This window comes from Lipophrys pholis (genome assembly GCF_963383615.2).
Source record: "Lipophrys pholis genome assembly, chromosome: 14".
NCBI classification, from domain to species: Eukaryota; Metazoa; Chordata; class Actinopteri; order Blenniiformes; family Blenniidae; genus Lipophrys; species Lipophrys pholis.
Genome location: NC_137633.1, coordinates 16,918,341 through 16,945,808, shown reverse-complemented (window position 1 = coordinate 16,945,808; position 27,468 = coordinate 16,918,341). Strand labels below are relative to the sequence as shown.

At 42.6% G+C, this 27,468-nt stretch overlaps 1 protein-coding gene across 4 annotated transcripts; it reads right to left on the bottom strand.

Annotated features, from left to right (window-relative positions):
• Window positions 1-309: 309 nt before the first annotated feature.
• Window positions 310-26,886, bottom strand: scaf8 (SR-related CTD-associated factor 8). Of its 4 annotated transcripts, XM_080479556.1 has the most exons (21): window positions 26,754-26,886; window positions 25,855-25,938; window positions 8,142-8,186; window positions 7,788-7,949; window positions 7,390-7,546; window positions 7,190-7,317; window positions 6,917-7,093; window positions 6,748-6,827; window positions 6,548-6,659; window positions 5,861-5,986; window positions 5,584-5,693; window positions 5,253-5,446; window positions 5,056-5,156; window positions 4,741-4,854; window positions 4,390-4,546; window positions 4,013-4,155; window positions 3,736-3,877; window positions 3,604-3,651; window positions 3,269-3,490; window positions 1,214-3,154; window positions 390-401 (listed from the first exon to the last, which is right to left on the bottom strand). In XM_080479556.1, the coding sequence occupies exons 1-20, from the start codon at window positions 26,781-26,783 to the stop codon at window positions 1,224-1,226; spliced, it is 4,263 nt and encodes a 1,420-aa protein (XP_080335682.1). In that variant the 5' UTR covers window positions 26,784-26,886; the 3' UTR covers window positions 390-401; window positions 1,214-1,223. The 4 variants fall into 4 exon arrangements, with proteins under 4 accessions (XP_080335681.1, XP_080335683.1, XP_080335684.1 ...); XM_080479555.1 differs by having other exon boundaries at window positions 310-3,154; XM_080479557.1 differs by having other exon boundaries at window positions 310-3,154; window positions 3,299-3,490.
• Window positions 26,887-27,468: the final 582 nt, after the last annotated feature.

Here is a 27,468-nt window from a genome sequence, read left to right as displayed (position 1 = left end):
CGCTCGGACACGGAGGGATCAGTCAGGTCTGTGCACGTGGAGGGGGTTCGTTTTAAGAGAGCGGGTCTGAAACAGCCGAGAGGCACGCGCAGACTGCTGTGCATCACGCAGTTCGTGTTCGATAGCGTCATGATAGACAAATCCATTCAAAAAAAGGCACAATCAAATCCTCAAGTCACCCAGCAAAAAACAAAAACAAAAAAAAAATAGGACAGAAGCGGAAAGGCTTAAGTCATCAGGAGCTAAAAAAAAAAAAAAAAAAAAGCTACTACAAAAGTCCCCCGTGGATAGATGGTATAGCAGCAACTTCAGTTACGAGAACATCAGATTAGCTGAGACGACGGCCCACGGTGTGTATTAGTCTGTCTTACTTTCCACCAGTCCTGGGTCAGAAAACAGTCCTAAAGCAAGTGTTTTTCAAACAGACAAAGCATGTTTATTTCAAACTAAGAACAATATGCAGCCGACATCAGAACATCCCTCTGTCCATTTTCTTTTTCTCCCCCCTGGCATGATATGAACGGTTTGTGTTCAAGATATAATTAATAACAAATTACAGACATTTATTTTGGGGATACATTTTTTTTCTTTTTATATATATATATTTTTTAAATTTAAAAAGGTTTTTTTTTTGTTTTTTCTTCTCCCAATTGGAAGCAGCTGTACTGGTCGCACTCTGTGTGGACCATTTGTTCTGCTTAGAAACATACTTCGAGAGCACTGCGGGACACTATAAAAGCATTCGATGAAACTGTTGCAGCAGCATTTTAAAAGAAGAGAAGACAGAAACGGGGGCCAGCAGCTGCCATTTTCAAGTATACCTCCATTCAACCCATTGTATAACAGCCAGGATTCCTTACTTTCTTCCATAGGAAGGTCAAAGCTCATTTCCCCCATATACAATTGAAACATTTTGGCAGGCAGTTCAGTAAAATCCAACACGCTTAGAATAATTAAAATGGGTGGTGTTGCGTTACAACTTAAAAAAGGAAAAAGGAAATAAAATACAAACAAAATTGACTATCAATAAATCAGCTAACGAGCCTTCTATTTAGGTACAATGGTATTTGTGAGAAATAAAATCATCTGTTACTGGTTATCAGACAATAACTGGTGTGAGTCAGTGATTCGTCATGTCCCATGTGGTGGTGGTAGTTTGCTGACATGAGTACAGAGAAGAAGAGACAACTATACAAAATGATCTTTTACCTACTGAGTGATGATTATGTCCCCTCAGTGTCTGTGACAGTGTCTACCACTGGCTGACTCGCAGCTTCCTCCACCGGCTCACTCTGTTCACTGTCTACGTCCTTAGGAGAGGCAACCTGCTCCTGCTGCGGCTCTGTTTCACTTTTGGGAGGCAAAGATTCAATGGGGGGGTCAGGAGTGGGTTCGGGAGAGGGCTCGGGGGTGGGGTCTGCCACACTGTCCATCCCAGGTCCATTGACCCACTGTGGCTCAGATGAGGAGGCTCTCTCTTGAGAGTCCTCCTCATCCTTGGGTGGGCTTTGCTTATCCTCCAGAGATTGATTTGTATCTTCTTGGGGGCTCGCAGCTTGTGTGAAGGCCACAGGTGAGGCCTGGGGCGAGGCCTCGGGAACCACAGAGGCATGGCTGGTGGTCTCTGTTTCTGGAGGAGGTGTGGTTATTGGGGGAGACTGGGCTATAGGCTGCGATGGTGAATCCGTGTGTGAAGGGGTCTCTGTTTGTGGCGATGACTCGGACTCAATGGGAGTCTTGGTCGGCGTGCTCTCAACCGTGTCGTCGGGTGAATGGGCTGAAGATGGAGGCTGCTCCTGAGATTCCTCAGACAAAGTCGGGGTCTCCGTCTCAGGCTTGGAAACAACTGCCTGGCTCTGAGATACAGGGGGTGGAGACTTAATCTGAACCTGAGGGGGGGGCTGATTCAGGCCTACCAGAGAGGGCTTGGCCTGAGCTTGAGGCAGAAGTGGGGACTGGAATCGTGGTGGAACCCCCAACTTGAGTGGGGCGAGCAGTTTGCCTTGGTTTAGTGTCAGGTTGGGATTCAGAGGTGGAGTTGGAAGCAGAGGTGTAGGTAGAGGGAGGAGAGGTGTCCAGCCACCGCGCTCGCGCTCCCTGTCACGGTCCCGTTCTTTGTCATGATCTCTCTCACGTTCGTGGTCTCTGGTGCGCTCTCGGCCACGCTCCCTGTCTCGCTCTCGCTCCCTCTCGCGCTCTCTCTCACGACTGTGGCGATTCCCATTCATCTCCCTCCGGAAGTCAAAATCTCTTTCGTCTCTGTCTCTCTGCCTGTCCCTGTCCCACGGGCGCCTTCGTTCATCGAGGTCCTGATGCAGTTCAGTGTCAAAGGGGCCCGGGGCGCCACCACTACGGTTCCAAGCCGGCGGTCCTCCAGCACCTCCAGCACCTCCAGCGTTTCCACTGGCTGGTGCACCTGTGGCTCCGGGACGGTTCTCAAAGCGACTGGGGAAATTCTGCCCAGATGTGGAGCGCTCCTCTTGGAAACCTTTCGAACCACCTGGGACCGGCAGCGCTCCTCGCATGCCATCCCGCTCATCAAAGTCCCCTCTGGTTTGATTCCAACGGTTATCAGGTGTAAAGCCCGCCAGAGCCTGTAGACGTCCTACAAGGCTGGATCGAGCTGGCTGGGACCCAGGAGTCTGGAGCAAGGGGGGCCGGCCTCCTCCTCCCGCTGCTGCTGCTGCTGCTGCTGCTGCTGCTGCTGCTCCCCCACCTCCTCCCAGGGGCTCCCGGTGGTCTACAGGAGGGGTTCGCAGCAAGCCTGCATTCTGCTTCTCCATCGGAGGGAAGCGGTAGTCCTGGTCTTTGCCCTCATCGGTTCCAGAAACGGGCTTGTCTTCTGTTTTGGATAGACTTTCATTGGCCATGTTTGCGGCCCTGTTGAAAGGGTCCAGCTGAGCAAATGGAGCCCGAGCCCGGGCCTGGAGGGAACCGTCGAGGAGGCCAGCGGCTTGCTGGGCGGGGGGCTGCTGCATGAGAAGTGGGAAACGGGCAGCAGCCCCTGGCTGGAGGAGGTTCGGCCGCACATCTAGAGGCAGCAGGCCGGGCATCCTCTGCCCACCCAACCCAGACTGATGCAGCTGGTGGGTGAGGGATGCTGTAGGGTGCATACCGAGCAGGCCCATCCCACTGCGCACTGCATTCTGCATACCTGGAACAAAACAGTAAAAATAAATCTTAAAATTAAATTCACTAAAAGATACATAGCTCATAAACTCGAGCTAAACATTCTCGTAAAAAACATCTACATGTCAACGAGAAATACCTTGCAGAGTGAGCTCTGCAGCATCCATACCGTCGGTAGACTGCTGAGTTTTGTCACTGGAGGCTTGCTGAGTTTGGACGCCCACTGGGTTGAACACACCAGCTCCAGGGATGGCTGAGGGCATGAAGCTGCCAGGCATTGTGCTCGTTCGAGGAATCATAGCACTGTATGGTGAGTCCTTGACACCATCTTGGCTGGAGGCCACTGAAGGCTGCACTAGAGCTGTTGGTGAGCAAGCGAGGGCAAAAATGCAATACACAGATTAAGGACACTCAATTTTAAAACTTCAATGATGCTCTTTAAAAGAGGCACAGCACGTCGTCATAAATACTTACAAGAAGTGACTGAGGCCATTGCTGCGGTGTGTGCAGCCTGCATAAAACCTACAAAGACAAGAAAACATTTTGAATAAGCTTATAAATTTTTAGAGATTTGATATTTATATGGTCTTTTATGTGAACACATACCAGGAGGAGGCTGTGAAGCATTGAATCCAGCCCTTATAAAGGGTGGTGGCGGCCCGTAACCGGGAGGAGGGATACCCATGGTGACAGGGAAAGCAGGAGGCACCAAACCTACTGCACTGGGAACCGCCTGGGCCACTGGCAGCTGAATGAAGGAAAACATTGAAGAGTGTACATCGATGAATAACAACTTATACATTTAAGATAAATGGAAAAAAAAAAACCTGAATCACTCTCCGCTAAGAGTCCATTACATATTGAGGTGGATGATCTTCAGTACCTGTACTGGCATCATGGTAACCTGCTGGCTGTAGGCCTCAGCTTGGGTATTAGATGCGGCTGCTGCTGCTGCTGGAGTCTCAGAGCTCACAGCTTGACTGGTGGCTTCCTTTGGTGGTTCAGAATTCTTGGCTGCCTCCCACTCTGCAAACACAAACATGAAAGGTCAACAATTATATAACCAAAATATGTTTTTGAAATGTTAAGGCTACTGTATTTAACTGAGATCATTTCCTCGTTGAATTGGGCTGCTGGCCATTCTTAACCTTAAAAAAGTAAACATGACTCTAAAAACAACTTAATTAATAAATCACTGTGTAAACCCCTAAAACATATATCCTACTTAAATCTAACAAAGGTTAAGCTGTTCATTTTCACCATCATTGACGGTCTCCTGGTCGATGATTCCTCCTTCAGCAAACCCATCCAGATCATCCAGCTTGACCTTTTCCCAAGGAATGTAAGTAACTCCCAGATCCACGTCCCAAAACTGCTTGTACTCCTGCTTCACTCCTTTGTTCAGAGCCCATGCAATCTAGATCCGATAAAGACACAAAGGTAAAGAGAAACAAGAAAATTACAACATATTTCAGGGGTAATTCTTGGGAGTACCTAATGATTGTGCTTGGAAAAATAAAACTCAAGTCCAAATCATTGATAAATTACATTAAGAGAAAAAAATGAGGATAATGAAAATGTGGTTAATTTGATTAGAATTGCAATGAGGACCTTTATGATCTTGGAGCCAATCTTAAAAGAGCCGGTGCTGAGCTTCTGGCGGGCGCGGTATGCATCCTGTCTGTGGACCATACAGATGTAAGCACAGCCTCTGGGAGGTATCATCTGCAGAGACAGACACACACACACACAAATTGCATTACACAAAACATTGGGAGGTTAAACATCAGATGAACCTACAGGGGAATATCAATAAGACTTGTGAGAAAACTAATAATCCACTGAGGTTTCATCCACAGATTTACTTTGAATCTGTTGGATAAATAACCTGCCTACAACACTAAAGGGTTAACAAGGTGTGCTTACATTGATCGACTCAATCTGGCCAAACTCTTCAAACAGATTGGTGAGGTCTTGCTGAGTGGCCTTTTTGTCCACTTGGCCCACCCACAGGGTTGTGCTGCACACTAGAAGAGGAAAAGGACACGAGAATGAGCTTGATCGGAGAAGAAGCACCGACACGCCAACAGGCAAATGGACAATACAGAAATATATCCCATTACCACTCAGGGTCTTGGATCGAATGGGAGGCAGCCCTTTCTTCTGACGCTCCTTCTCTCGTTCTCGGGCGCGCCGTTCACTTGAGTAAGACCGTGACGACTTCCTCTTGCGATCTCTGGAGCGTGAACGCGATCGCTTGCGGTGCTTACGTTTCCGCGAGCCGGAACGGGACCTGGACCTTCTCCTCTTTGGCGACCTAACAGGGGACCGAACCATTACTTTTGACAATTTGCTTCACTTGACCTTCAGCACTTTTCATGTGGTATATTCCCATCATAGTGTTTATTTAAAAAAAAAAGATTCAATGAAGATCTAACTATGACAAGGACTGACCGTGAGCGTGATCGTGAGCGCGTTCTGGACCGTGCGCCTAAAGTCTTCTTCTCCTCTGCTTCAAAGATTTCCTCCTCCATTCCATCCGGGCCTTCGTCCAGATCCATGTCCTACAAATGACAAGATTAATGTCGGAGTAATGAGGTGAACTGTAGTCAATACGTGTCTGCAAAGCTGGGCCTGCAGGCACATAAAGAGTGACTGCGATCCTGGCGTTGAGACCGCCATGTTTATGCATCCGAATGACTTTTGTGGATGAACCAGTGGTCAGAAGTACCTGCTGTTGGTTGTCTATGGAGTCATCCATCTTATTGTCTTGGGCAGGATGCTGTGGCTGACCGCTGCCCTGAGCAGCCGAGTTGTCTTGACCAAAAATTGAGTCTTGCCCTTCTATGCCCATTGCCTGGTAGGAAAAGGGCAGAATAAGTGATACTTACTCACGTATACGATTTATTTTCTACATTAAGCCTTTAACCCCTAAAAAAACAACAACAACAAAGGCCCCTACAAATCGGGGGAGATTGAATATTTTAGACAAGCAGCATAAAAAAATGCATATTTATTGCAAAATACAGAGAAATGTCAAACATTAAATCAACATAAGAAACTCCTCTAAAAGCGTGTTTTAGCCATTTTATATGATTCAAACAACTCCAACGCAGATGAAATGAAAAGACAATTACAGACATTCACTCTGCCAGTTTATTCCACACACACATACAAATTATACACCAAACAAAAACAAAGATTCTGCATATTGGAATGGCTGGATTTCAAAGGGTTAAAGAATCCAAACCTTATATTCTGGAAATAATTACTGAAAACATCAGTTTGATTGTTTGAAGTTGAAGGTTTTGAAGAAGTTTTGTATAGCGTTTGAACGATATGTGCCACATTACATTCTCTCTGTATTATTTTTAAGTTTTAGTCATGACTTAGAATGACGCTTGTTTGTCATTTTTACCTTCTGCTGGTGCTCCAGGAGCTGCTTCTGAAACTGCTCCAGGTTTTGCTGTTGAAGCTGCTCTGCCAACTGATGGAAGAGTGAGCTGTTGATGGGCTCAGACACCATGGGCCTAGAGGAGGTCACGGGCTTGATCAGACACACACAGTCCAAATACAGTTTAAATAAAATCTGAATAATGTCATGCACACTCAACTCACAATTGTGATGAAGAGGAGTCCTTTTTCGATTCGTCACTTCGTTCGGAATCATTCCCAAAGTCAAATGGACCCAAAAGTTTCTGCAAGCAGACAGACAGCAAACTCTTAACATCAGAGTGTTTGTTGGGAAAGACTGGAGTAAGAAAGTGTTTGTTTACAGCAGCGAAACCTTATTGAATGAGGAGACCCTCTGTTCCAATGGATTGAGGCTGTTGGCTGTGGCAGCTGCAGTGAGTTGAGCCGTCAGCGCTTGCAACTGCACCACGAGGCCAGCGTCCAAGGCCTGTAGCAGGGACGGCTGAGGCTTCTGCTGCTGCATCTGCAAACTCTGCACCAGCTGCTGGAGCTGAACCAGGCGATGATACAGAGTTCAACAAATTACAAACACGTACACAGAAAGCAGCTCTGAAACATTGCAGTAGAAGATAAGAAGCTCACTGACCTGTTGGCCTTGAGGGCTCTGTAGGATCTGCGCAACAGCTGCCACCGTGTCTGTGTTGGTGATCTGGGAAGCCCAGTCAGGTAGACCCTGGACTATGTTGGCTGGAGTGGCCGGTGTAGCTGGTGTGCCTGGACACAAGGGGTTAATTACTCAAATGAACATTCGTCCATATAGGTTCCCAGATCTGTGCGAGTACTAACCAGGCGTAGTGTTATTGACTGGTGCAGCACTGCTGGGCATGACGGGTGTGACGCTAGGAGGAGGAATCCCTGCTGCCATGTCCAGCAGAGGCTGAATAATGTCACTCTTGAAGACGGCATTCTTCTGCCACAGATTCAGCACGCGCACTATCTTACTCTGAAAAACAGAAGTAGTCTTTTTCTTTAAATGACGTCTCCAACTGAACGCATGTTGATGATGAGGTGGAACTAAAACGCACACATCAAAAACATCCCTTTGGGTAAGCCCAAACCTCAAAACACCCATTTCCTCTTCCAATATAACAAGATGTCTGATCTGTGCTGCCATGAAACCATGACCAACCGCAGAAATGAAAACCCACAGAGAGGAACAGAAAACCTATTAAAATATGTCTGACCTTATCATCTGAAGGGCAGCGGTACAGGTGCTGGAACGTGGCAATGATATTCTTGCTGAAGCGCGGGGCGAAAACGTCCTTCTCCGTGCCAAACTGGTGCCGCGACTGCCTGACAATGGAGTCGATGACATAGAGCCCGGGGACCTTGTATTCTGGCTTGCACTGTGGAACAAATATACAGCTGCTGTCAAACAGGGAAGTAATCGACTCATTGCATGTGTGGGGAGTCTTGTACATTCTAGTCTATTGCAGTTACCCTGATACCTCTAAAGGGCCACAGACAATTAGGGCAACTGAGAGGAAAGTACATCAATATATAAACAAGCCATCATATGAATCTAAAATTAAACTCACCTTCTGAATAAACTTCTCGACACTCTGGACTACATGCTTGTAGAACTGGAAGAAAAGCAGAAGGGAAAAAATATTAAGTGGCAACAAAGAAAAAAATAATCATTCTGGTAAAAACCGGAAGGACATATTGAAAGAGATCATCGTAAAAAGTTAAGAATGAGATCACGTCTTCTATTTGACCAATTTCTCTGAAAATGAAACGGACACATCAAGACATCCTCGTCACCTGGTAAGAAAGTACGCCCAGTTTGACTTGGGGGTCTGGAGTCTTCCTGGCTGGAATTTGCATATTCTCCCTGAGGGTTCTCCTCCATGGACAACAGTTTGTGAATACACGCGTTTGAAGTTAATTGGTGGTTCTGAAATGGCCTGAGGGATGATTGTGCGTGTATAGTTGTCTGTCTCTTTTGTGTTTGCCTGGAATTCACCCACCATCAGCCGGGATCGGCTTCAGCGCCGTGTAACACTCGAATGGTGGATTATACACTATAGTCACAATATGGGTTCAATCCTTTCTATTTTTCAAAACGTTCAAAGAACAGTAAAGTGTCTTTAAGTTCCTTGTTATTCAATGTTAAATGTGTGCAGAGAACAAATGTTGGTTTTTGAGGTAAAATGTTTACGTAAAGAATCATCAGAACAATTATAAAAATGATTTGTTTGATTTACGATACGGCCCCCTAAGTAACATAATGTTTACAGATGATTCAACATTAACTTCAGTAGCGTTTTCTTGCAGAATAACCAAAAATAAATAAATAAAGAGTTAATCATATTGCTGTTCAGTCTACACTCCTGTCATGATGATCCTGACCAGTAAACTACAGTTGGCACATTGGTAGTTCTCCAGCTAAACGGATGTTAATGGCTTTACCCTGCGACACGCTCTGGCTGCGCGTCTCCGTTCCAAGCTTTTACTCTTTAAGGCAGTTTGGCCAGTCATCTCTAACAAAACCACCAAAATAGCAGTTTATGACCTACTTTAAAAACACAAAAAAAAAGTCTGCTGCTGTTCGGGGCCTTGACGGGATGAAAAGAAAAAAGCAGGTCGGGCTCACTCAACTTCAAGTTAATAACCACAGAATACCCAATTATTATGGAGCTTTTTTTCTTTTTACAAATCCCATTTCCCCTCAGCCTTGAGGTTGGGGATTGCTACATTTATTGACAAACCTGAGCAAACCAAGCAGCGAGGATAATATACATCCTGTAAATGTATCAGTGAGACTGTTTGAATTGAAGTTACTGCAAGCAACGAAATAAAATCTTATTACAGAGATGCTGATGCAGTTCAGTATTTCTACAATGTATACAGGATAACAGTACAACATATATAGAAGCACAAGTCAGTCCCACTTTGCTTCCTACATATCTCAGTCTGGGCCAACAGTGCCACTTTGACTCCTGTGCACAGCTTAGCATTCAGCGGCTCCGCCCAGGCGGATAAAATCACCCAGTGCATGTGAGCCATTTAGGAAACATCTGTAATTTGCAGATTCTAAAATAACCAGGGTTATGCTCTGCCCGTCGAACCAGCACGGGGTCTCCACATGAATATCAGCCACACGCTGTGCCACCCGCGGCGGAAATCCTCAACCGCTGGAGCAACAGCTGTCCCTGCCCTGCACGGCTGATATCTGGCTGTTTCAAGTGGATTCAAACTCTGTGTTCAAGCGGGAGGATAAAATTCAACACTTCATATGTTTTAAATCCAAACTTTTTTTTTTTTTGTCACATATATGTAAGATTCTTTGACGGCTGTATTTGATCAAGTAAGATTGTGTTTTTAACCACATGGCTTCACCTGAACTGTTGTTGGCTTTTCTACTTAGGAGTGACAGTTTTACCTGCAGCCAGTAGATGGCGGTAAAGTACAAAAGATGAACTGGTCAGAGTTGAGTTTCTTGAACTCAAACAATTGCTATGACAAAAACCCTAGTGGCTTCAATTGAATAACTCTGGTTTTAAAATCCTTAAAAGTCTAATTAAAATACATTTATGTACAGTTATGTTAAAATACAGTGGTGCCTGAAACCATGCTTAACTGCATACTTAAGATACTTAAGTTTTATTTACCGTCTCTATATTGAAATAGCAAAAACAAATGGCTAAAACAAAAACATCTTCTTTAACAAACGAGCAAAGGGAAAGTATCCTAGACACAAAAAACAGTGACACATCTTAAATAATGCAAGGAAATGACAAATTTCAAGACAACATAACACATACAGCCAAAAACATCAAGAGTGGAAAACGATTGAGACAATAAGCCACTAATAGAGACTTTTGTGACATTAAGTGATATTTTTTGCAACAAAGTTACTTCATACTTCCACAAAACCTAAAAGCAGTTCTGGTTAGGGCCGTTATTTTTTACAGATGTGTGCGCAATAAGATTCACCATCACTGCAAACTACAAGTCAGAAAAAGGTTTGTGTAGCGCAAAGTTTATGTGGCACAAAGTGTCCTTACTCCATGGGACTATGCTTGGTGTGTTGTTCCAGGAGGACGTCACATAATGAAACATAGGCAGGGAAAATTCCATAACTGCAGCCAAATCTAGATTCAATGCATCACTGATCGTTTTTCAAGTAGCTTCAGAAACCTGCAACCACCAACTCATAACAACAGTGATAAATGTACATAGCTTGAGTTGCTCTGTGCAACAGCTTCCCATAAAAGTTAAATAAATATCTTCTTTAACACAATGGGCAATGAAAGAGAAGAAAATGTGGTTTGACGTGACACACGTGAGTGAACATTCATCATGGCTACACAAACATGGCCATCGCCATGTTTTCAAGCTCAGTCGTCATGGAAACAAGACGTCCCTGCCTGTTTGGCGCACGGTCTGGACCAAAGCACAAAAAGTGGGTCTTAACTCCAACAGCAGTCGCTACACTGTATCACTTTTACACGTTTACATTTTCATGTGAAGGCCACCTAAAAGTGCAGCTGCAGAGATTGCTAAGCTGCGTCGAGAACCACGGCTGCACACCGAGTGAGTTTCAGATGTAACAAAGAGACAAAGGATCTGAGAGAACATCAGCTAATTTGAGAGGAAAAGCACTCTTCTCCAAAAAGATTTCCCAAAGCATAAAGTGCATGTCTTCTGAAGGCCAGCCAGGTGTTGATTTAGCCTCTTTATATGTGCTGCAGTGGAAAACAATCTGCTCCAAGACTCAACAAACTGATATGACTCAAAGTGCGAGAGACCTGCTGTTACCCTCCATGGCACCAACATCGATGTGCAAAATGCAACAGTAAATGCTGTCATCCTGACAAAGACATTCAAACAAAGTATAAAAAGGAGATTTTGCAATGCCTAACCAACTCATAATTTTCAGTTTTACATATTGTGTACAAGAGTAAGACAACTAGTGCAAGCAGTGACAAAACAGCAGTTACCCAAGAGTAACCTAAGTTGCATGTGACCTCTGTCATGTTAACATGCTAAAATAATCATACATGCTGCATAAGTCATGTTTTATTGATATGGATATTCCCTGGTTTAGCAGAGTTGGTTGAAGCCAGGGAACATTGATTATTTTGCAAACTGGGTAAAAGCTGAACATTGAGCGGCAGCACAACTCAGCAGTTCCAGTAACAGACTGAAAAGAAAAAGTGCCTCAGAGTGCAAAATACCTGCTAATTGCTCCTGTTGCAATGAAACCACAACAGCAAGGAAGCAATTAATATTGTGTAACAGTCTGAGTGGCTCAGATTCAAAAACTCTGAACAACAAGTTCCTGATTCAAATACTATGGAACAGAAAGCTCTCATCGAAACTTGTGTCTTGTATTAAAATGTTATTAGGAAATGACTAACACTAACCCTTTAACAGTACTTTAAAGTGTGGTGAGAAAACAAGCAAAGCCAAGAAGTTAACTGGTTGAATTTAGCATCAGTTAGAACCAAGAGAAAGCAATGTAAGAAAGTTTCAGAGCCTCTTGTACTGATATGGAAAAGGTCAATCATACTTTTATACCATCCAGTAAATTTACCGGCATCAGTAAGGCCAACATATAGAGACAAAAACTCACCACAACAAATGCTGCCAAAAAGCTAAGAGCTGACCCAAATAAATCCATAAATTATTTTCAACACCTTCCAGCTGGTTGGCTGTCTGAGATTCTCAAGTAGCATTATTATAGTTGTGCTAAAATCCCCATAACTTGAAAATGTCTACAGAAACTGCAAGAACAAAGGATTTTCTCATTTCCAGGGCTGGGAGAAAAGAAAAGTCTTTCTTTTATTGCAGCCACAGTTCAGGAAATCTCCTTGCTTGTTTGAACCGCATCGTAGGATTTTTTTCATCTTGTGGTGGCTGACAACTATTTTGGAATTGTTCAAAAAGTTAAAGTTGGTGTGTTTAACACAGAATAGCAAACATGTCACCTCTAGTCTTTTTTTTTATTTTGATCCCAGCTCCCAAATGTTTTGCACTTGACTTTCTGAATGATGAAATGTCCTGGCTGGAATAGCAGGAACCACCACCACGCCTGGTTCTGCAAAGGTTTCTTCCTATAAAATGGTACTTTTTCCTTTCCAGTCACGTATGCTTGCTCATGTGGATTTGTTGAGTTTTCTCTTTAAAAGTGGTCTGAAATGACTGTTGTATTTGGCACGATATAAATATAGTTGAATGGAATCAAAAGAACAGACGTACTTCTCTATTCCTGCAATCTCGGGCAGGCTTTGATCGTTTCAATTGTTAGTTTTTGCATATTATTATATAATCTAGTATTTAAGCTTTTTATTGCTTAAAACAACGGTTTCATCATGAAACACTTTGTGCACAATATTAATTTTCATGAGCTTTTCAGAAGGTTCCGTTATTGAGCTACCGTAATAAATGTATAAGGTTGAAATATATGTGCGTGTACGTTTATTACAATGTAGCCTTTGAGAGGAGTTGAAGCATTGTTCTGCTGCCATTTGAGATTGAGATTTTGAACAAGGCATTTAAACATTACAGCATCTCATTTCACAGCTTAACTATTTTGAGACAGAAGAGAGAGAAAATGCCTACAGTGGAGCAGAAAGTGAAAAAGGCCTCTCTGTCAGCAGAACGTTTTCAGTTACCAGAACTGTTCAAACAGCAGCGGCCAAACCAACAACAGAAACGAATGTCTAAAGACCAGAGAAACGTTTAACCAGAAGACAAATGCTTTGTTCAGATCACCCCAGTTTCCATTATACTGAACATAAAAACAGCTTGATTGAGCTCAACAAACTCCAGCTACGTTCAAAATGACGGCATCACTCAGGTGTGTGTGAGCAATCAAAGATCCAAAACATTCAGAGCGACTTTTAAATGTAATAATAATGCTTGTGGATTGTAAACCTTGAGACCATCTCCAACAAAGAAAAAACGTTCATAAAAAAATAAGCCAGTCAGACAGGATCAAACTGTGTCTCGATGCTTCAAATATATACACAATGAACTACGGCTATATACATTTGGATTTGTGTGACGTCGTCAAACGTACAGATTTGTGTTTGCATAAAGATATCACTATGTTCTTTCCATGCATGTACAGTTACTCCTGACTTGAAATTCATTGTGAAGACTAGACTCTGTGAAAGACAGCTAAACAAATGACATTTCTCATCTTTTTCACACTATAACCCCCCCCGCACACACACACACGCGCACACACACACGTTGTAATATAGACTAATGTCTAGGCAACTGATTGAGGATGCAGCAGAGCTCCTGCCAGAGTGCAAAAGGGTCAGCTGACTTCGTCCTCAACTCCGACATTGTCCTTCAATCTAATTTTCAATCGGTTATGAATGACTTATTGCCTTGACACTTCTAAAATCTTCCACAAGAAGAAAGCCACCAATGTGACTGAACTGAATGTTGGTCGTTAATCTAAGTTGTGTACCGTAATATCCGGATTATAAGCTGATACTTTTTCCCTGCACGCTTTGAGCCCCGCGGCTTATAAAATGACGCGGCTAATTTATGGACTTTTACGGGTTAATAGGCTTTTTGCTCCCAGATTCTACTTCCGCATGTAGATACAGACTGTTTTGAGCACCTCTGCTTCTCCAAAACTTGCCCTAAAAGTGATATTCCTGCTCTTCGTGACCTTGTCTTGTGCTGCTTTCCGTGGTCCGTAAATCCAGCAGCCGACGGCCGTGAGTGATATGTTCAGGTGCATCGCGTTAAGCTGCCCTGCTGGACTACGTGGCTGAGAAATCTTCCTCCTCAGAATCACAATCGGCGAAAAAAACTATAAAATACTTTATCAAAAGCTCTCTCTCTCTCTCTCTGGAATTTCCAGGACTATGAAAGACAGATTTGCGAGAATTGATGAAAACTGTGGTTACCTTTAATTATATAGGTCTTGTTTTTTAAGTACACACTAAAATATTAAATGATTCCAGTGGCATGGCAAATAGACACGTTCTGAAACAAAGCTCACTATGTGGTTCAGAGAGGCTTTCGTTCAATGTGAGAAAATATTCTAACTGATGTTCGTGGTATCGGTTTAAAAAAAAGAAAAAAAAGAAAAAAGAATTCATGAAGAAATAGAAAGAAAAATTTTGGTAAAAACAACCTACAACGTTAGAGCACAGCATTTTGACATACAACTATTCTCACTGCTTGTGAGTCCTTCCAGATGTACACAAGTGCCAATAACAAATCATTTAAGTATATTCTATAACAGTATGGGAAGCGAAAGAAAATCTGTAATAGTGGTGGTGGTGGTGGTGGGGGGGGTTAGGCTGACAAAACGAATAATATAGTCCATCAAAAAATGAAAAATACAATTTCTACTACACAAAAATAATTCACACAAAGTAATAAACCAACAGGATTTCCTCAATTAACAAGTGGACGAGGTGACGTTATTTAAAGACAGAAGTGCTGCATGTTGGTGCTGTGTTATTGTAAAACAACCCCCCCCCCATGCAGAGTACAGAATGTGGGGAAACAGTCACACTCCTTCAGATAGCCTTTTGTGTTTTATCAGCCCAGTCAGCATCTGGTCTATGTAAAGAATGCATCTCTGTCTTTTGATCTACTTGCACTTGTGCAGAAAAACCTAAATTGTGTAATTCTCACACACATGCCCATTAAATTCATACATTTCAATCTGAACAGAGCTGTTCCAATTATCACTTATGCACAGGGAATAGACTAAATATAAAGTATGAAGACAGTGTGATGGTCCAGCTCTTTTCAGGCTTTGGTGTGGCTTTGGATGCACTTTAACTGATGCTTAATGTTTTTAGTAGTTGGCAAATGGGTACGCTTAAAAGGTAGTCATTTGCCGTAGCAGTAGTCAAAATTTGTGACACAGATTATCCAGGCTATCTGTGCATGTAAGGAGGCGACAATCAGTGCTCAGAATTTGACATAAGATCAGCCACAAAGACTGTGTTTCATCAGGGACAGGTCAAAATCACATAATCTACTGTCTGAAAGGAAAAATCCTGTTTGGGGTCATCAAAGTGTTCTGGTGGAACCTAATGTTAAATTCAGCAGAGCATCAGAAGCATTGGAGGAATTCAAACACAAATACAATCTCTGTAGTGGGATGCCTGAAACAAAGCAAACTCCAACCAGTGCCTATTAAGTTTAAACTACTGCTTTGCACTGTGAATGAAGCCAGACAGTATATCCAATAATGCTCTTTTGAACATTACCCTATTGATGTTTTAAAATCAGAATGACTTCCTGCAAGATTTAACATTATTATATGTAATTCCAGATTTTATTTATTTTAAATCAAACTAAAGATGAAAGTCATTGCAGTTCTCCTGCTGTTTGCTCACCCGAGCAAAGATAACTATAACGTTAATACCCCTGGATAACAATTCAGCAGTTTTTATCTCAGGATACACTTACATAAAACTATGTGTGGCACATTTCACAATAATCTGTCACAAAAATGAGCTTGATGCAGACCGTTGTAAAGCATCATGGGATGTTTTAGGACGAGTCTCATCAGATTGATAAGATAAATGCTTTCCTCTTTCAAATAAAGTCAAAAACAACAGAGTTGAAATGACACAGAACACCAGCCTTGAAAAGTAGATAACTGACCAGCACAACACTGAAACACAGCAACGTTTCCTTCAAGTGTGAAATGAATCCTAGGATTCTATAAATGTGACTGGAAGAAAAACTTCAAAAACTCTCTAGCAGCTGGTGCGAGTCACACCGGTCACCACACAGAATGAGGCCAAATCTCAGCAAAGCTGCATTTACTGCAGCCTGGAACTGAGCTCTTCCTGTTCACCTCCTGTGCAGCATAACACACAACATCACTGATCTCCAATTGGCAGTAAAAAGCTTGTTGTTTGTCAGACTTGACGAAATGAGATTACCTCTGGAATACAGATCACTGACATCATCTAACGAAGAAAATAGTCCAGATAATCATCAGTGCTGCCACTCTTCAACATAAAAACCTAACTAGTATGAGACAGGGATGAAAAACATTCACTCAGGCTGTGCAAAAATATCAATACTCGGTACTCAGTACTCGGGGTGCCACAGTACATGTAGCCCACGGTTTGGATTGAACCTCGGTTTTGGTTCTGTTTAGTTGTTTTTTCGCTCGAGTTCCCTTCTCAAGTCCTCGACTGTCAGAAAGCCTTACATCAGGGTGATTATGCTAGAGATGCAGGCTCTTATTGTTTGTGTTTCCTTTTACTTCGGGGAAATTTTTCAACCAACATTTGCACACACTGAAATTCCTGTCACCTGTTTTCACTCCCTCATTGTTGTATTTAACAGCAAAAACAAAATGATCCCACACCAGAGATGTGTAAGAAATTGTTTTAAGAGAGCAGTGGCAGTGATGCAGCGACTTCTCGGCTACCAAGAAGTCGGGAGTCCCAGCTAGCAAACGGCCTTTTTGGATTTTTACTAGCGCAACAGACCGAGGCTGAAATACAGCACCCATGACCTACATCTTCTAAGGAACCATAACGCGGGACTGGAATTAGACGTAAAGACAGTGTTGGGGAGATTTGACTCCTATAAGAATTTAGTAAACAGCAGCGAGGAAGAAGACAGCGGTGCGACGGCATGCTAACCAGGCTAAGAGCTAACAACATATCCGCTCTTCCAACTCCGTTCCTGTCTAACCGCCGCTCCCCAGACAACAAGATTGATCTGCTCAGTCTGAGACTGAACGTCCACAAGAGGAATTGATGTTTTTCTGCTCACTGAGACTTGCTGAACCACAACATGCTGGACTCCACCAATCAAGCTGGACGGACGACTTTTCTTCTGCACTGAACGCGATCAGCTATCAGGAAAAAGCCGTGGTGAAAGGGTCGAGTGGGCAGAGCCACGACAGTGATTGGACAATAACTCGCTGGGAGGGCTTTAGTGCAGCAGGCTGACTTGGCCTGGAGACAGGCGCGCCAACACACAGAGCATTAATGTGAACCTAATTTCAAAACTGAAAAACCACAGTCCATAAGGCCATATTGAACCATGCGAGGGGAACCAAACAGTTCAATATTTTACTGAGAATCATTACATCCCTATTGGGTACACATTGATATTTTTTAAAACCATGCGGTATCGATAACACTCAGGTAAGTAAGTGAACGCTGAGTCATCCCGGGCAGTGCATCACTTCCTGTCTGCGTATTCAAACTGAAATGAACCAAATAAGTCAAATTTTATGCCGGGGAATATATTATTAGCACCTTCATCTTCAAACGCAGACGTCTGGGTTGATTTGTTTCATAACGAAAAAGCGAATAATGAAAAGGACAAAAGGGAAGGCGCTTGCAAACATTCCCTCGCCACAATAAAGTACTGTACTGTAATGTTCACCTGCAAAGACACCATGCTGAAAAGTTAGTATAGCTGCCTCACATATGTATGTTGCTGTCTGCAAAGCGTGTGTCATTAGCTCCCAGTGTGCAGATAAGCGAGTGGACGTAAATGTCGCCACAATATCCAAGGTTGCACCTTTTGCAGACTAGTGTCATACGGGGAGCAACACCGTGGAGTTATTGAAAACTGTGTGAAAAGGAGTGGGGCATAGCAGGCAGAGTCGGACATCGTCACAGACATCGCCTCCAAAATGAGAAGCACAGCTTGTCAGCACGTTGCATCTGAAGCACTTTGTGCAAACATTTAATTTGGCCTCACAGTGCACACTAGAGCTCCCTGCAGTTGCACGCTTGTTGGTGAGGCACGTCCCAAGCCTTTTCAGACACAGCCCACCACGTACTACAGTCGAAACAACAACTATAAACAGTTGACCGACGTCAGCTAAGAGGTAGAAAACCGAGTATCCACCAGTCACTTCAGTCACATCTTTTTCTTTTTGGGAGTACCAGACTCTTAATTCAGTAAAAAGACTTTGTGTATGGAGGGTACATGCACTTTTCTGTTTAGTTTGGGGTTTTTATGTTAAGCTTGTATGTATGAACACCAACATACAAATTGTGTGTGCAGTGTTTGGAAAAGTACACAATCTCTTCTCAAGAAATCGTAATGTCATTATTCAACCAATGAGTTTAAACTCTTGCCAATAACAGGAGTAACAGCCTATTATATTAATTTAGAGGCTTTATATGGGACTGTAAATTCCTATGCATACAATCACCTAGAACCTAAAACGCTGAAACTAGATTCCGAGTATTTTTCACACATGAGGAAATCGTGTGTGCAGAAGACATGACTGACTGCTGTTCAGTCAAAACAAACATTCATAACATATGCACTGTGAAATAGAAATCCACAGGGCTGAGTGACATTAACACATAACTCAATGCTGTCCAATGATTTTGACGATTTATCTTTCAATTTTCACGCACTCCTCCACATTTTGTACATGTGGAAAGCACTCAAACTCAGTGACTCCCAGAGATGCCTCATCTCTGTTTAATGATACCTTCGCGCTTGTTTGGTTACCCAAAAATGAATGCTAGTGTTGTTGTTGTGTTAGCACACACCACTCGAAGTGTGAAAGCAGACATGCACAGTGGTGGGTAGCACTCTCGCCTCAGAGCAAAGAATATCCCCAGCTCAAGTCTGGGTGGCTTGCTGTGTGCAATTTTGATGCTCTCTCCATTTTCTTCCAGGATATTCTAGTTTTCCTGATCCCCAAAACATACATTTGAGGCTGACTGATGACTTTAAAATGAATCTTAGTATTGACGTGTTTGACTGTGTATCAGTGGTACTTTAATCACATGTCGCATCGCTGGTGTTGAGCCCCAAAACTCTTCAGCATGTAGCACAGCTCAGAGTTACGTGAAGTTAAACTAATGTGACATCGGACCAACTGCTGGTTCAAATTTCACCGACAATTAAGCTATTGGTGTTGTACGAACTAGTTTTCACCTCCTCCTGGTATATTATAGCAGAACATCATTTACAGTCTGTCTTACTTATGTCATTCTCATTAACATTAAAGAATCTCCAGACTGCTGACAACGCTTGTGCTCTCTTTAACCTTTGGTTCACCAGGGAAAAGCCCCCGGTGAGATCAAGACCCCTTTTATGGCCTTGAGGGTGGGTTGTATCTGGGATCTTTTACTAGGTACGTGTACTTCATGAAGTAACAGACAGATATCCAATACTGGTATCGGTACATCCTTGGTGAAAGTGCTTTTTGTTGTTTTGGTTTTTTCGTTTCAAAGAGGTTGTGTGTTTAGATGGCAACATTTTGAAAACAATGTGTGTTTACATGTAAAATGCAGAAATGCTGTTGGGCGACGAGTTGGCATTTTGGTTGTTTTTGCAATGAATTCACACGTGTGAAGAGAACAATACGCTGTTAATATTAACAAGGGTGAGTACAGGGACATTCGTATGGACAGAAGATGGAGTTGGATACCTAATCTGTTTGACTGGATTAGAAAACTACCAAGTCCCAGGAGAATACAGGCTGGGACATGCCACTCTGGAGACGAACATTGTTGTTATTGTCCCATCTACTCTATTTACTATGGTTATGGTGTGCATGCACAGCAGCACAAATGTAGTTTTCTTGGGTTTCTGAGGAGCATTTTCAAAAAGTTAATTTTTCAGAGGCTCCAAGCTTTGTTGTGTAAACAGACACCAAAACACAACAAATATTTTCTGTTTTCAGTTGAAAACATTGTTATGTAAACAGGGCCTCAGTGAACATGCTGCCAAAACCCCCAGTTAGTTAAGATCAGCTCCAGCAGAATGTGAACCACAACTGGATCAAGTGGTACAGACGACGGAGAGATGGAAGCATGAGAGTATGTAAGCGGACCAAATACAAGACGTGACTGACTTCAGAAGCATGTCTACTGGGGGTGTCGGCTTTTATTGTAGTTTCGAACATTCGTTTGGCCATGAGGCAAAAAGGTCCTGCTCGAACTGGAACTAAATGTTCTAATAGCTCTGTAGGTGCTTCAGACAATTCAATGTACTTTGTCTCGTGATCGAACATAGGGTGCTCATGATGATATGTTGACCAATTTTACCAAAAGAAGCTAATGTGTCGTTTTGCCACGAGACTAGAACAACGGCGAGCACAGCCATCCTCAGCAAACAATCACAACACCAAAATGCCTGAGAAGTAGCATGTGGAGGTAACAAAGATAGGGTTGTACACTTTGTGAAAAGCACGTTTCAGTTTATCGCAACAGATTGCAGGTCATTTTGAAATAGTTCAAATTCATTTTAACTAAAAGTCCCAATGTACACTATCAGACGTATATCATCATGCCATGTTTTTACCTGGCGAAACCCCATTACAATAATCCCAACATGCATTGTGTGGCAACTAGCTGAGCAAGTGATGTCATGCAATCTGCTTCTATCCTTTGAGTGAGAAATTTTATCTTTTTTTAAACTTTGGCCTGGAGCACAGACACAGACACAGACACAGACACAGACACAGACACAGACACAGACACAGACACAGACACACACACACACACACACACACACACACACACGGAAAGCGATGACAAGGAGTGGATCCTGCAGAGCTTATGGACAACACATCCATGTCATTAACATGTGCTGGAGCAGCAAAACATAAGTTAAGCAAGTAAAAATCAAGACTGGGACTGATAAACTCTCCAAACTAGTCATAAGCCTAGAAGTCACACCAAAACAACCAGGTCAGCTCTCAAAACTCCACATTTAAACACAACAAAAGAGCTCAAAACCAACATGGATCAAGTGCACAACAGTCACAACAGCAGAAACCCTACATCCCTGAGAGGGGAAGAAAAACTGAGCTTAAAATGATTTTAGTCTTCTTCCATCTTCCTTTGTGAAACAACCCATACTCCTACCTAAGCTGGTAAGGGATTCTCTTATCTCTTTGTAACTCTCTCCACCCCATCCTCCTGCTTCACTTTCAGTGCTTTGGGGGAGCTGGGAGAGCTGCTGAGGGAAGGGAAAACGGGAATTATTCACACAACACAAGGAACAGCAACACCAAAAGTACAGCAGATCAACCAAAGAATTATAATGCATTACAGCAAGTAAACTTCTGCTGTCGGCCTTCAAGTTATCCATGTGTAGTTTGGGTAAAGGTTGAAAAAAAACATAACGTTTTTTTATCTCCTTAATGTTTTGAGTTGAACTGCAAGCTTACACATTTATGAGACGAGTGATCACATTATTCTGAATTTCATTGCATTTTCTCAGTGTAAATAGATGACCATTATAAAGTTGAAACGTGATGCTAAAGGGTGGTAATATTTTAATTCCCTTGCTTTGATAAAAGTGGATTTTCCTTCCAGTCAGAGGAATTTATATATAAACAAGAAACATGCTTGAAAGACAATTGCATGTGCTAGTTAATCATGTACATGGCACTTCTCATGCAACTGAGACAGTAAAACGAAGGCAATCAAAAGCTTCTAGCTAATCTCGGTTCAATTGAGAGACTTTTTAAATGTAGAAATGTATTTTGGGGTTAATTGAACGCCCTTCAAGAGACTACCGTATGTTCTCAAAAAATTATTACGTGAAGGTGTTTATCAACACTGACTAAGCCTCGATACTTCCTCTAATCACACGATGGGCAAAAAATTTGCAGGGATTTCAATCAGTGACTAAGTTAGAAAAAGATGGTCGAATAGCCTGAGTGACTCACACTCTCAGAAAACAAACAGAGGCATTTAACAAATTGTAATTTGAAATTCAAAGGCAGCCACTAATATGAAGTACTAATTGCATATATAGAAGATATCTTAGATTGCAACTGAGTGCAATTTCAGTAGAAAGTAAGATTTTTTAGATTTACTACTCAAAAATAAATAAATCCTGTGTAAATTAGGGATGCACGAAAATATCTGCACAATATCATATCTGCTGATAAACGCCAAAAAATTTAACATCGGCATGAAACGCAAATGGTTGTATACCGATTTTGTTTCTCAAGGCGAAACCAGCGTGAGCGCGCTCCAAGCACACAAGGCCGTCAGGGTAAAAAAAAAGAAAGAAATGTCATCATGTGACGAGTGTCTGGCATGTGTCAACAGAGGTTTTTTTTTCCTTGCATGGAAATGTCACCGCATCTGAAAAGAGCCTTTCCTTCAAACGCAACATTTTGGTCAATCAGGGCAATGCGTCACGTCCATCTACAAAACCGAGTTCATTGTGTGTCATGCACACACGTTCCGGCTCGCCGTTATTGAGTGCGTCAGTTACATTTAATCATGTTGCATCACTGCAGTTTGTGCCCTGAAACTCTTTAGTATGCGGCGTAGTTCGGTGTTACGTGCTGCATCCGAACGCATCAGTCGGGTTCCGTCTGCTCTTGGGAGTTCAAACCAAGATGGCAGCTCCGTCACAAACATTCTCTTTTATAACTAAAACAGTTTCGCAAAAAGTATTTCTGGAAACATTTGAGGTGAGCAATAAGCTGTGCAGGTGCTGAACGTGTCCTCATTTTTGTTCCACTACAGCCAGTTTAGACATTTTACAAGAAGTTTGAGAGGCGTAGGACTTCTGCTCCCTGTGCCTTAATTGCATAAAGTTGACTAGATTCAACTTTATGCAAATGAGCTGGGGGAAGGTCCGGGGGGGAAAACATCGCAACGCGCCGCACCCACCATGGAAGTGGGAAATCGATGCATCCTGTGGACGCGTGATCTTGACGCATCGGTCGACTCGGGTAATAAAGGTATCTGCAATAACTTGTTTTGAAAATATCGGTACATCCCCAATATCGTGCATCCCTAGTGTTAATGTTTCTCACATAAATTATTTTGTCATCATATGTTCTAATGTCTGGAGAAATACACTGATCCAGGACTTAAGGTGGACAAATTCAGGATAAGGCCACTGCCTAACATGTTTCAGGTGTTGTCCAACCAGCTTGTACTGAGCAGCCTGTTATCAGGCTTTTTACCGAGCTTCTTGACCCTGTCTTTATTAGTAGTAGAGTAGTGGAGCAGGGAGACACCTAAAGCATGCAGGTAAGGGGCTCTCCAGGACTAGGGTTTGACATCACTGACTTTGAGGAATAAAAACTGAAACGTGTGTGATAACTACAAATTGCTGACTGTAATATCAACCGTCTGAATGTGTGTAACGGCTAGGTTACAATACTACATTATTCACAAAATCAAAAAATACAAGGCGAGACAACAAAGCTCATGGGCACTCCTGTTTTCAATGCCTTCCTGCTTCAATGAATCATGAAACAATTTCTGGACTCTGTTGTCATAAAGAAAGTCTGACAATTATCCACAGTGCGGATGTTTGGAAAGCAACTAACACAACTTGGAATAAATGTCACAGATACTTTAAAATTTGAAAAATGTATTGAAAAGACTTGGCTCACTATAATCAATAAACAATAATGACCAACAATAAACTGGCTTTAAGCTTCATACGGACTGTGAATTGAGCAGTCTATACGTTTGACACTATACGTTCGACATGGAGGTTATTGACTTGGACTGAAAACATGAGGTCAGCAAATCACACAGGTTTGTCCACCAGATTAGAGGTAATAACATCAATGACACACAAATAACTGCTGCTGGTGTCAAAACAAGGTAAATAACTGTTCTAGTATTATTCATGTGCAGGTCAGAGCTTGGTATTGACTCAGGAACACAAACCAGTATTATTGCGATATTATCTGAGTAGCATCAGTGTCTTGATTATTGTTGCTGCTTTTCTATTGGTTATAATAACTAGCTGTAGCTTGTAGCAGAAGCCTGAGTGCAGTGTCGCGAGATGAAAATCTGCAACACTGTCAGGAGATTATTTCAGGCTATCTTTGGTTGCCAAAATGCAACAATGGCCTGGGTGAGCCTCTCTCATGAGACATAAAACCATCAGATGTCGTCACGATTGCTCATTTTTGTCTGGGGCAGCATTTATTATGCAGTCACTGTTGCCTTTGAACCAACAATGTCCAACAGGCTGTAGAGACCACCAAACTCTAACTTTAATGACAAATCATTACACAAATAGAAATAGTGATATCCTTTGGTCTTGTGGGTTTGATTATCTTTGTATAGCTCAACTAACAAATTCATTCCAATGAATTAGATCTATACAAACAGCAGATCAACATCAGATGCAATCAAGTAAGTGAAGCCACACAGACGTGAGGGAGGGGGACGAGTCAGCTGATCGTAATGCCACAAAATGTGTCAATGAGACAACGTGTCGGTCGCTCCATTCCTGGTCTGCCACAGCAGATCATGTGATCTACAATGTTTGATCTGATCTCATTTTAGCTTTTCCTGATGCAAGCGGAACAGTTGGGGCTTTAGGGACACAGTGTTGATAGCAATGAGATTGATTCTCTAATCTCTACGCCAACATTTCCAACACCTCTCACATCTAATACATAATTATACATTTAAGGGTGAGCTGGCTGTAATTATACTGCATCATTGTTGGTAGTAATGTCTACTCATCTAGATTAGCTGGATATCGTTAACAGCAGAAACTGATTTGTCACCATCACAGTATTTGCTTAACAGAAAGAATAGGTTTTCGGGAATTTCCTTTTCTGTATGAACTGTGACGGATTGCTCATCATGATATTGATTGGAAGAATTGCAGCATTTACTTTGCGATCATGGCTGCATGACATACAAGACAGCACAGGTGTCCCACACAGAAGTTCAGAATTACCAGACAATTACTTGTGTAAGTGACACGTTTTGGGACGTTCTGTCCACCGTTAATACATTCCTTTTACAATGCATGGCTGAATTATGAGTCGAGTTACAGTCTCAAGGCTTTGTAGAAAACAATCAATCAATCTCTAGTTTTACTTACTAAGTCAAATGAGTTTACTGGAGAAATTATTGAAGGTGCAAAGACATCAGATGTTGAAAAGCTCCACTCACATACTACTTGTTTCAATCATTAAATTTTTTTTTTTACATTTATCAATTTATTCATTAAGGTAAACGATTTATTCATGCTTGAGAACGAGAAACAGCTTGTGGAATTGACTATATTCTTTACCAGTTTTTGATTTCATAGTTTACACTTGGTTTATATTTTGTTTTGATGGCAATGCAGCCTAAGACAGAAAAGAAATGGAGACAGTAACATATATCCAAGTGTTTAAATTGATCCTTTTCATTTTGTAAATTTCTGACTTTTTTTTCTTAACTCGTTTGAACCCAGTTTAATGCAAAAACCTGACAATGTGGTCAGTTTGTTCTTTGATACTAAAGTTTAATAAGGAAACCATTTCCTTTGTTTACCAATTACCTGCCTCATCTTTGATCTCTACATACTTACTTTTATTGCCTTGATTCCAGACTTGGTGATCTGAGTCATCTTGGCCTTGGAGATGGGAGGCTTGTACTCATTCAATGAGTACAGCTGGAAGGGAACAGAGAGCACTGTCAATCACACGGCGAGAGACGAGTTCATCACGAACACACCACTGTGGAAATGCAGTGCATCATCCTTTGTCGTTGGATGTGATGCTTGTCAGCCGGCCAGCACGTCCTCGCCCCAGACTCTATTCATTCGCTCTGATCGTCGATGAAACAACAGTGGCGATTTATTTTGCGGTCGATCGTAGGAGCTGACATTGAATAAGCATTAACCATGAGTGGACAGTGAGGTTTGAGCATTAAAAGCGGCCGTGCAGAGACACAGACAAGACTCTAGTGTCAATGCAGACAAACGATGGTCTCGCTAATAGCGCCGAGCCTTCTGTTTGCTAACAGCACTGGTTGGTGTTTGGAATATTTCCAATCGTTCACATTGGATTCACTGGGAAGATACCAACATCTTTGTCAGTGACTACTGCTTCCAGCAGGAGGAGGGAGTGGTGTTTTCTCCCAAATCCCGCATTACTCAATAAGCTCTCCCAAGTTTATCACGCAACTGAGGCGGGTGAGCTAACGTGTAGCGAGCTAGCGGCGCTTTGCTGTGGAAAACGCTTCCCCGAGAACATTCCTACTGCACCAAGCCGCACTTCACAAAACGCGCCCGTTCTGCGGTTCTGCTACGACTAATTAACGTGAAAAACGCGGCATAAACGCCGCGCTATCTCCACATTGTTGTGGCTTAAACGGCGGCCTTGTGTGAGACTCTTTCTGCTACTTGATGCTAACGTTAGCCACCGAGCTAGCGCGAATTAAATAACACGGCGCTGAGATGGATTTTTGCAAGGGTTTGGAACGAACCTCATTGTTAAAGGCTTTGACGGCCTCCATTGTGTTGCAGTTCGGCTCGCAGGACACTGTAATTATCTACAGATATCTCCTCAGTAGCCGGCCGGAGACATGCATGCCCGACGTTTGGTGAGATGGAGGAGACTGCCAATATGGCGCATAATAACCTCAATGAAGAGTCCACAGGGGGAGCGGCGACTCCTAGCGGCAGTCTGGTGGTACTGCACCCAGTGGTACAAAGACACTGCAACAAGTGCCGGTCAGATTCTGGGTCTGAGTGTGCAGGATTAGACTGTCTATCACTGAGAATGAAGAGTTTTCATATTCTCCCTTGGCATTCCTTCTTTTCTTATTTTTGCGCCTATACCCTGCTGATCACCTGTGATAGAGAAGTGGACTTGGGATCTGACATTTGCTGGTTAAATTCCTGCAGGCGACAGGTTACAGTGGACTTCTCAAAATGTGATATTGTTAATAGTCTTTGTGGCAAACCCTCCGCTCCCAATATTGCTCCCCTTTCTCCTCTCAGAGTTGCAGTGTCAAAGTCACAATCTCCCTTCTGTAAATTAAATGGTGTCTAAGCAGCTTCGTGGCTTTCCCACGGTAGCCAGCTGTTCATCCATCTATTATATTGTGTTGCACTGTGCAGTCACAGGAGAGCCACGCTAACTAACTATGAGCAAGGGCAGGATTAACTCACATTCACACGTATAGGAACAATTTAGGC